We start from the raw sequence: 11,007 nt of genomic DNA, 5'->3' as shown, positions 1-11,007 counted from the left end.
CCGGTCGTGTGCGGACCCTGATCTGCCAGATCGTGCCCCCCTAGATACCCCTCGCCACCCCCAGGCCACCCCCAACCAGTCCCCCCCCAGCCCTCACCGACACCCAGCCGCCATGCTGGATTTACATAAACTGAGAGCACACATGTCCCGCACCGTCGGGAACTCGGCCCTCCGGGGGTGGAGCCTCGGGGAAGGGCCTTCAAATAACGTCCTGAGGCCATCCCAACGGCGAGCGGCATAATCCCCGTTTTGGAGGGGGTGGAGCATCTGGAAACAGGCATCGCCTGGAAACAGGGATTCTCCGTCCGATCGCCGATTACGATAGCGGCATCGGGCAACGGGGAATCCCGCCCTGGAACGCGGTTTCCCTCTCCACAAACGCTGCCAGACCTGCTGAGGGCATCCAGCATTCTCGGATTTTATTGCAGATCTCCAGCTTTGAAGTATTGATCTCGGTTTGTAGAACATCCCAGAAAACGGGAAACAAGATAGGGAGGTGGAAACATTTAAGCTGGAAAATTCTTCCGCTTTTTATTTTGCCATAAAATATAACTCTGATTGATATGACAATCGCTGAAAATCTGAGCTTCTTTGTAAAAAAGATGCAAAAGTTCAAAGTCACTGAATTGTTCTAGTTTCTCTTCCGATAGATTGTTGCTGGAATTGTTGATGCTTCTAAAATATTCATTGATATTAATAAAGAAGAATATCAGGACAGTAAATGTAGAATTTAGTGCTGGGAAGGATCCCAATCATACTCTTCAGTGATATTCAGTACCCTCTTCAGAACATTGGTTACTTGATGACAATTTGAATTGGGTAGAAGATGTGGAGCAGTTCCTCAGGAAGATTCAGCAGTTTGGTTATCAAAATCAGTTGGAATTTCTCTATTCTTATTGGAGAGAATTCATTGCGGGAATATTCTGGTCCATCTCCAGGTCGAATCAATGACGTGAACCTAGCATTACAAAGGACACAAACAATAACACCCATGTGTATATAATCCCTTTTGTATTGATAAATAGTGCAGAACGCTTCACTGAAATATCATCAACTAAACAGAGACGAAGTCAAAGCGAGTGATAAAGGTGGTACAGGAACACAGAGACCCTGGAGTGTAGATATACAAACCCTTTGTGACAAGATGAAAAAGCGTTTAAATAGTAAACAGGATCCTTTTCTTTACAAATAGAGGTAAAATACAAAAGCAAAGAGGTTCAGCTGAAGCTTTATTTAAAATACATCCTGGTTCGGCACGAGCTGCGATATTGGGATCAACTTTCGCTCTCAAGTCGGGAGCAGAGAATTGGAAAAATTCCCGACTCCACAAGCTCGGCTTGGGAGAAAACGTCCTTCACATCCCTCACATTATCACCCCCCCAACACGCCATTCATGTCCATCGCGTGCCCTTCCCCATGGCCCTTCATATACTCCACACCAACCAATGTCCCTCTACCTACACGCACCTCATGGCCCTTTATTGCCCCTATTGCAAGCAATGAACCTTCAACAACCCCCCATTCCATTTGACACCTGCATGCCAACACATGCTAACTCATGCCTGCCACCCTTTACCTTAATGCCCTCCATGCCAACTCACCCAGTATCCACCACATGCAGATCTCAGGGTCCATAGTGAGATAAAATAAAATCAAGTTCGAATTGTCTATTGGTAATTTAACTATTTAAAATAAATATTCAGTGATTAAAAACCCATTCAATGCATTTAGATAATTTCAACCACTAATACCTTATAAAATCAAACATTTCATTCAAGCATTTCATACCCCATGTCAACAGGCATCTCAATGCATTTTATTACGATCCAGGATCAGACCCCAACAATGTCTAAAATACTGAACAGAAACCCCAATATTTTATTTTAATTCTCTAATACTGTTAGGAAAGGAAATGTCACTTTAGGAGTGATTTCAAGAAAAATAGGGAGGTGATATATTAAAAATAACTTTATTACTAACGCAGTGCATTAGCCCAAGCTTTTTATGATGCCTTAATTACACCCAGCTCCCAAAATATACTTGCCTTTTGAACCAGGGTTCTTTTGAAACATGACTGCAGCAGTCTCACACACACTAACTCAGATCTTTAACCCTTACTGCACCTATAATGTAATATGTCTGAAATTCCTGCATTCCTGACACTTCCCCCACTTAAAAAAAAGGAACATGGTATAGAAACAGATGGCTTCATTTTCCCAAAACCTTTTAACTCTAAAAAATTCTCATTACTGAACATAGCTAATACTCTATAAGATACATATCACATTACATTTAAACATGGAAACTTAAAAATGAGTATCGTCCATTTCAGTCTCTCTTTTCTACCTTTGAACGTTCCAGCGTTCTCACATTTCACAGTCGTGATAAAGCATCTGCAATGAAGTTTTCTCTTCCTGCTACATGCATAATTTTTAAGTTAAATGGTTGTAACAATAAACTCCATCAAAAAGTCTTGCATTTCGAGCGTTAATTATGGTCTGTATATACAGTTGTCTCTGATGAATTGTCAGCAACATAAATGTGAAAATGTCTCCTCTTTGATAGTCGAACACTTTTTTTGATAAATAGTTTCCAAGAAAAATAACCAACAGGCCTTTCAATTATTTTGTTGTCTTCCTGTAACAGTGCAGCACCAACACCTACATTGCTCGCATCAATTGCCATCCTACATTTCTTGGCATTAGGTGTGATTAACACTGGTGTGAGGGCAGCACGGTGGCGCAGTGGTTAGCACTGCTGCCTCACGGTGCTGAGGACCCAGGTTCGATCCCGGCCGGAGTCACTGCTGCCCCACGACGCTGAGGACCCAGGTTCGATCCCGGCTGCGGGTAACTGTCTGTGTGGAGTTTGCACATTCTCCCCGTGTCTGCGTGGGTCTCACAGCCACAATTCAAAGGTTGTGCAGGGTAATTGAATTGGCCACGCTAGGGGCTGGTTTAGCACAGTGGACGAAACAGCTGGCTTGTAATGCAGAACAAGGCCAGCAGCCCGGTTGTATCCCCATTCCAGCCTCCCCGAACAGGCGCCGGAATGTGGCGACTAGGGGCTTTTCACAGTAACTTCATTGAAGTCTACTTGTGACAATAAGCAATTATTATTATTAAATTGCCCCTTAATTGGAAAAATTAAAAAAGAAATGCTGGTGCGGTGGAGAACACAGTTTTCAGATTATTGAATGCTTCCTGACATTCTGATCGTCACTGAAATTTCCGGTGCTTTTTCAGAATTTCAGTCAGTGAAGCAACCAAACTGTTAAAATGTGGCACGGATTACCAGCATAAACCACCTTGCTGATGGTATTGGAAACTTACCAATAGCTTTCATTTTCACATTCAAAGAACTAAGAAGAAGAAAGAAAAGTATAGCACAGCAACAGGCCCTTCAGCCCTCCAAGCCTGTACCAGTGCACAAAGGGCCACCTGACCATGTCCAATTGTGCGGCTTAAGAATGTGACGAGCTTTTGCAAATTCACTTTTAGCTAAATGTACCACCAATCCAGCCTTGTGCAGTCGATCGAGTAATTCCTTTAAATGTTTCCAATGCTCCTTCCATGTTTCACTGAATACCACCAAATCGTCAATGGAGACGGCACAACTCTTTAGTCCAGAAATGACCTTGTTGCGCAGGTCAAAGAGACACAGCCTGAGTGAGACACATCCAGAGTGGGAATTTGGAACTTGGTAATTTGGTGCAGTGAGGTAATTCGGTGCAGAGTGGGAGACGGTGCTTTTTCCTTACTGTTTTGTTCTCTCTCTTTCTTCCGGCGTGTAACTTACAATCAGCAGGGAGAGAACCTGAGAGCATCTGAGACCCTCAGAAGGTAAGTAAGTGATCTTTAGTCATTTTTACTGTTATTTCCTTTACAAATTGTGTGTGTGGGGGTGGGGGGGTGTGGGGGGGTGGGGGGGGGGGGGGAGGACTGAAGTGACAGAAAAGCTGTGACCTGAGTGGCTGGTTGGGAATCTACACTAAATTTAAAAAATTAAGCATTGGTAACTAATTAAACATAATTACTTAATTATAATTTAGAGGGGTATCTAAGCCAGAGATCGGAGAGTACTATATTTAGCTTTTGCATTTATAATTGAAATCTAGTGCTAGGAAACAGATAGTTAACAGTAACTTTTTTTTTTAACGTTTAAATTTAATTTACTAATTAATTGACGCAATGTCAGTTAGAGGGGTGGAGTGCTCTGACTGTGAGATGTGGCAGGTCCGGGAGGCTTCCAGCGTCCCGGATGGCTTCATCTGCAGGAAGTGCACCCAACTGGAGCTCCTCACAGACCGCATGGTTCGGTTGGAGCGGCAGTTGGATGCACTTAGGAACATGCAGGTGGCGGAAAGCGTCATCGATAGCAGTTATATAAATGTGGTCACACCCAAGGTGCAGGCAGAGAAATGGGTGACCACCAGAAAGGGCAGGCAGTCAGTGCAGGAATCCCCTGTGGTTGTCCCCCTCTCGAACAGGTACACCCCTTTGGATACTGTCGGGGGGGATAGCCTATCAGGAGAAAACAGGAGCAGCCAGAGCAGTGGCACCACGGCTGGCTCTGATGTTCAGAAGGGAGGGTCAAAGCGCAGAAGAGCAATAGTCATAGGGGACTCTATAGTCAGGGGCACAGATAGGTGCTTCTGTGGACGTGAAAGAGACTCCAGGATGGTATGTTGCCTCCCTGGTGCCAGGGTCCAGGATGTCTCCGAACGGGTAGAGGGCATCCTGAAGGGGGAGGGCAAACAGGCAGAGGTTGTTGTACATATTGGTACTAACGACATAGGCAGGAATGGGCATGAGGTCCTGCAGCAGGAGTTCAGGGAGCTAGGCAGAAAGTTAAAAGACAGGACCTCGAGGGTTGTAATCTCGGGATTACTCCCTGTGCCACGTGCCAGTGAGGCTAGAAATAGGAAGATAGAGCAGCTAAACACGTGGCGAAACAGCTGGTGTAGGAGGGAGGGTTTCCGTTATCTGGACCACTGGGAGCTCTTCTGGGGCAGGTGTGACCTGTATAAGAAGGACGGGTTGCATCTAAACCGGAGAGGCATAAATATCCTGGCCGCGAGGTTTGCTAGTGTCACACGGGAGGGTTTAAACTAGTATGGCAGGGGGGTGGGCACGGGAGCAATAGGTCAGAAGGTGAAAGAATTGAGTGAGAACTAGGGAATAGGGCCAGTATGGCTCTGAGGCAGAGCAGACAGGGTGAAGTTGCTGAACACAGCGGGTCTGATGGCCTTAAGTGCATATGTTTTAATGCAAGGAGTATTACGGGTAAGGCAGATGAACTTAGAGCTTGGATTAGTACTTGGAACTATGATGTTGTTGCCATTACAGAGACCTGGTTGATGGAAGGGCAGGATTGGCAGCTAAACGTTCCAGGATTTAGATGTTTCAGGCGGGATAGAGGGGGATGTAAAAGGGGAGGTGGACTTGCGCTACTTGTTCGGGAGAATATCACAGCTGTACTACGGGAGGGCACCTCAGAGGGCAGTGAGGCTGTATGGGTAGAGATCAGGAATAAGAAGGGTGCAGTCACAATGTTGGGGGTTTACTACAGGCCTCCCAACAGCCAGCGGGAGATAGAGGAGCAGATAGGTCGACAGATTTTGGAAAAGAGTAAAAACAACAGGGTTGTTGTGATGGGAGACTTCAACTTCCCCAATATTGACTGGGACTCACTTAGTGCCAGGGGCTTAGATGTGGCAGAGTTTGTAAGGATCATCCAGGAGGGCTTCTTAAAACAATATGTGGACAGTCCAACTCAGGAAGGGGCTGTACTGGACCTGGTACTGGGGAATGAGCCCGGCCAGGTGGTAGAAGTTTCAGTCGGGGAGCATTTCGGGAACAGTGACCACAATTCAGTAAGTTTTAAAATGCTGGTGGACAAGGATAAGAGTGGTCCTAGGGTGAATGTGCTAAATTGGGGGAAGGCTAATTATGACAATATTAGGCGGGAACTGAAGAGCATAGATTGGGGGCGGATGTTTGAGGGTAAATCAACATCTGACATGTGGGAGGCTTTCAAGTGTCAGTTGAAAGGAATTCTGGACCGGCATGTTCCTGTGAGGAAGAAGGATAAATACGGCAATTTTCAGGAACCTTGGATAACGAGAGATATTGTAGGCCTTGTCAAAAGGAAAAAGGAGGCATTTGTCAGGGCTAAAAGGCTGGGAACAGCCGAAGCCTGTGTGGAATATAAGGAAAGTAGGAAGGAACTTAAGCAAGGAGTCAGGAGGGCTAGAAGGGGTCACGAAAAGTCATTGACAAATAGGGTTAAGGAAAATCCCAAGGCTTTTTACATGCACATAAAAAGCAAGAGGGTAGCCAGGGAAAGGGTTGGCCCACTAAAGGATAGGCAAGGGAATCTATGTGTGGAGCCAGAGAAAATGGGCGAGGTACTAAATGAATACTTTGCATCAGTATTCACCAAAGAGAAGGAATTGGTAGATGTTGAGTCTGGAGAAGGGTGTATAGATAGCCTGGGTCACATTGAGATCCAAAAAGATGAGGTGTCTTGAAAAATATTAAGGTAGATAAGTCCCCAGGGCCTGATGGGATCTGCCCCAGAATACTGAAGGAGGCTCGAGAGGAAATTGCTGAGACCTTGACAGAAATCTTTGGATCCATACTGTCTTCAGGTGATGTCCCGGAGGACTTGAGAATAGCCAATGTTGTTCCTCTGTTTAAGAAGGGTAGCAAGGATAATCCAGGGAACTACAGGCCGGTGAGCCTTACGTCAGTGGTAGGGAAATTACTGGAGAGAATTCTTCGAGACAGGATATACTCCCATTTGGAAGCAAATGGACGTATTAGTGAGAGGCAGCATGGTTTTGTGAAGGGGAGGTCGTGTCTCACTAACTTGACAGAGTTTTTCGAAGAGGTCACAAAGATGATTGATGCAGGTAGGGCAGTGGATGGTGTCTATATGGACTTCAGTAAGGCCTTTGACAAGGTCCCTCATGGTCGACTAGTACAAAAGGTGAAGTCACACGGGATCAGGGGTGAGCTGGCAAGGTGGATACAGAACTGACTAGGTCATAGAAGGCAGAGGGTAGCAATGGAAGGATGCTTTTCTAATTGGAGGGCTGTGACTAGTGGTGTTCCACAGGAATCAGTGCTGGGACCTTTGCTGTTTGTAGTATATATAAATGATTTGGAGGAAAATGTAACTGGTCTGATTAGTAAGTTTGCAGACGACACAAAGGTTGGTGGAATTGCGGAGAGCGATGAGGACTGTCAGAGGATACAGCAGGATTTAGATTGTTTAGAGACTTGGGCGGAGAGATGGCAGATGGAGTTTAATCCGGACAAATGTGAGGTAATGCATTTTGGAAGATCTCATGCTGGTAGGGAATATACAGTGAATGGTAGAACCCTCAAGAGTATTGAAAGTCAGAGAGATCTAGGTGTACAGGTCCACAGGTCACTGAAAGGGGCAACACAGGTGGAGAAGGTAGTCAAGAAGGCATACGGTATGCTTGCCTTCATTGGCCGGGGCATTGAGTATAAGAATTGGCAAGTCATGTTGCAGCTGTATAGAACCTTAGTTAGGCCACACTTGGAGTATAGTGTTCAATTCTGGTCGCCACACTACCAGAAGGATGTGGAGGCTTTAGAGAGGGTGCAGAAGAGATTTGCCAGAATGTTGCCTGGTCTGGAGGGCATTAGCTATGAGGAGCGGTTGAATAAACTCGGTTTGTTCTCACTGGAACGACGGAGGTTGAGGGGCAACCTGATAGAGGTATACAAAATTATGAGGGGCATAGACAGAGTGGATAGTCAGAGGCTTTTCCCCAGGGTAGAGGGGTCAATTACTAGGGGGCATAGGTTCAAGGTGCGAGGGGCAAGGTTTAGAATAGATGTACGAGGCAAGGTTTTTACAGAGGGTAGTGGGTGCCTGGAACTCGCTACCGGAGGTGGTGGTGGAAGCAGGGACGATGGTGACATTTGAAAATGAAAAATGAAAATCGCTTATTGTCACAAGTAGGCTTCAATAAAGTTACTGTGAAAAGCCCCTAGTCGCCACATTCTGGCGCCTTTTCGGGGAGGCTGTTACGGGAATTGAACCGTACTGCTGGCCTGCCTTGGTCTGCTTTCAAAGCCAGCGAATTAGCCCTGTGCTAAACAGTCGTGCTAAACGTGCTAAATCTAAGGGGCAGCTTGACAAATACATGAATAGGATGGGAATAGAGGGATACGGACCCAGGAAGTGTAGAAGATTGTAGTTTAGTCGGGCAGCATGCTCGGCACTGGCTTGGAGGGCCGAAGGGCCTGTTCCTGTGCTGTACTTTTCTTTGTTCCTTGTTCTTTGGTTAATCTTTGGAATGTTGCTGCCTCATTCTTCATTCCACAAAGAAGATAACTTTCACTTGATACAGACCATTAGGCATCACAAAAGCCAAACTGTCCTTTGCCCTGTCTGATAAGGGTATTTATCAGTATTCTTTAAGTTAGTCAAGTTGTGTAATAAAATTTGCTTGTTCCACCTTTTCAACACAGTCTTCTGAATGAAGAATGGAGTACAAATCTGACTTCATAACTGCGTTGACCTTTTTATGGGCCATATACAATTGTTGTGTTCCATCCGGTTTTGGTACCATCACAATAGGTGAGCTCCAATCGCTGCAACTGACTTTGATGATATCATTCTTAAGCATGCTGTCAATCTCCTTTTGTACCTTTGTTAACTTTAGTGGATTGAACCTGTTTGGATGTTGTTTAATGGGGATACCATTTCCTGCACCTACATCATGTATAATTACTTCTGTAGATTCCAATTTGTTCCCACATACAGCTATATGTGACTGTAATCACTCTTTTAGGTCATTTTGATTTTCCTTTGGAAGGTAAATCAGTAATTTATCCCAATTTCTTATTGCTTCCGCATTGGGCAATCTAATTTTAGGAATGTCAAATTCAGAATCATCCAGATTTATCTCTTCTCACTGATTTACAATAATAACACCTCTTCCCTCATTCCTTCTGTATCAAAATACCTTTTGAGCATATTAACGTGACACACTCAGCTTTCCTTCTATCTGGCGTTCTTATCAAATAATTCACCTCAATCGATTTCCTTTCATTTTGAGAAGGACTATTAAATCTTGCTTTTACTGGTTCACCTACTATTGATAACAAGACCAATACTTTCTCCCCACTAACAAAAATACAAATTTGTGATTTCTTATCCACCTCTTTTTTCGTCACATGTTGGTTAACTCCTCTACAACCCTCTTAGCTTTAATGTTTCTTATTGGAATGGCCTCTGAAAATCTAGTAGACACATCCACTGTGGTCAACAAACATTGATTCCCACCTTTTGTTTTATGCTGGGGTCCCACATAATCAATTAGGACCCTAATAAAAGGTTCCTCAAATGCTGGAATGGGTATTAGAAGTGCTGGTTTGATTAGCGCCTGAGGTTTCCCTATTACCTGACATGTTTGACACATAAGGCAAAATTCCACTACAGGCCAATAAATATTTATCATACATTCTGTTTTCACGTATGGACCGATCTGCCTGGACTGTACGTAGAACACTTTTCACTGTACCTTGGTACGTGTGACAATAAATCTCAATCTAAAATAGTTCTGTGTTTTTGCTTGAGTTTTCCTCACTCCTCAATGACTGCCTACTGGCTGCTCATGTACTACCCAAAACACCTCCTTGCTATAACCCACCGGCAATACCAATTGATGAACAGTTAGACTGTTAAATGGGGAAGCTGGGTATAGAGGGATATGGGCCAAATGTGGGCACTTGGGACTAACTTAGTGGTAAAAACTGGGCAGCATGGACAAGCTGGGCCGAAGGGCCTGTTTCCATGCTGTAAACCTCGGTGACTCTGTGACTATGACTCTATAGTTATATCTATAACTTCTGCCCATTTGTCATCTGCCTGAATATGTAAAAATCTCCATTCTCTCATTAATACATTATTTCTAATGAGTCAATGAGACTACACTATGGTAAACACACATTCTATTTTTAAATATGCTTTCTGAAACAATTGCTTTATCTCAGAATCTTTCTGCTGTAATTCAAACAACTTTCCTAAAATAACGATAACCGCTGCACCCATTACCTGCTCTTGTTCTTTATCAACCTTCTAATCAAACATGGTTTGAGATAGATCATAGAATTTAGAGTGTAGAAGGAGGCCATTCAGCCCATTGAGTGACCACCGGCCCATGGAACGATCACCCTATCTAAGACCACATCTCCACCCTATCCCCGTAACCTAGTAACCCCATCTAACCTCGGGGCAGTTTATCATGGCCAATCCACCTAACCTGTACATCTTTGGACTGTGGGAGGAAACCGGAGCACCCGGAGGAAACCCACGCAGACACGGGGAGAACGTGCAGACTCCGCACAGACAGTGACCCAAGCCGGGAATCGAACCTGGGACCCTGGAGCTGTGAAGCAACTGTGCTAATCACTGTGCTACCGTGCCGTCCAACTGAGTGGTGTGTCTCAGGGGTCTGTGCTGTGACCACAACTTTTCACAATATACATTAATGATCTGGAAGAAGGAACTGAAGGCACTATTGCTAAGTTTGCAAATGATACAAAGATCTGTAGAGGGGCAGGTGGTATTAAGGAAGCAGGGGGGCTGCAGAAGGACTTGGACAGGCTAGGAGAGTGGGCAATGAAGTGGCAGATGGAATACAATGTGGAAAAATGTGAGGTTATGCATTTTAGAAGGAGAAATAGAGACATAGACTATTTTCTAAATGGGGAAATACCTAGGAAATCGAAAGCACAAAGCTGACTTGGGAGTCCTTGTTCACCATTCTCTTGAGGTTACCGTGCAAGTTAGATACATAGATACAGAGAAGATAGGAGCAGGAGGCGGCCTTTTGGCCCTTCGAGCCTGCTCCGCCATTCATCACCATCATGGCTGATCATCCAACTCAATAGCCTAATCCTGCTTTCTCCCCATAGCCTTTGATCCCATTCTCCCCAAGTGCTATATCCAGCCGCCTCT

General features: G+C 44.8%; 1 protein-coding gene across 5 annotated transcripts in view; it reads right to left on the bottom strand.

Annotated features, from left to right (window-relative positions):
- Positions 1-450: 450 nt before the first annotated feature.
- LOC140424662 (IQ motif and ankyrin repeat domain-containing protein 1-like) overlaps positions 451-11,007 on the bottom strand; it is a 775,223-nt gene continuing 764,666 nt past the window's right edge. For 3 of the 5 annotated variants that reach the window (XM_072507908.1, XM_072507910.1, XM_072507909.1), the window contains one exon: positions 455-958. In XM_072507908.1, the coding sequence (XP_072364009.1) occupies positions 796-958 (163 nt within the window). In that variant the 3' untranslated portion in view covers positions 455-795. Of the gene's footprint in view, positions 959-11,007 lie in introns of all 5 variants that reach the window. The other 2 variants (XM_072507911.1, XM_072507913.1) reach the window with 2 other exon arrangements.

Source organism: Scyliorhinus torazame, chromosome 6, assembly GCF_047496885.1.
Source record: "Scyliorhinus torazame isolate Kashiwa2021f chromosome 6, sScyTor2.1, whole genome shotgun sequence".
Lineage (NCBI taxonomy): Eukaryota > Metazoa > Chordata > Chondrichthyes > Carcharhiniformes > Scyliorhinidae > Scyliorhinus > Scyliorhinus torazame.
This window is presented reverse-complemented; position numbering and strand designations above follow the sequence as displayed.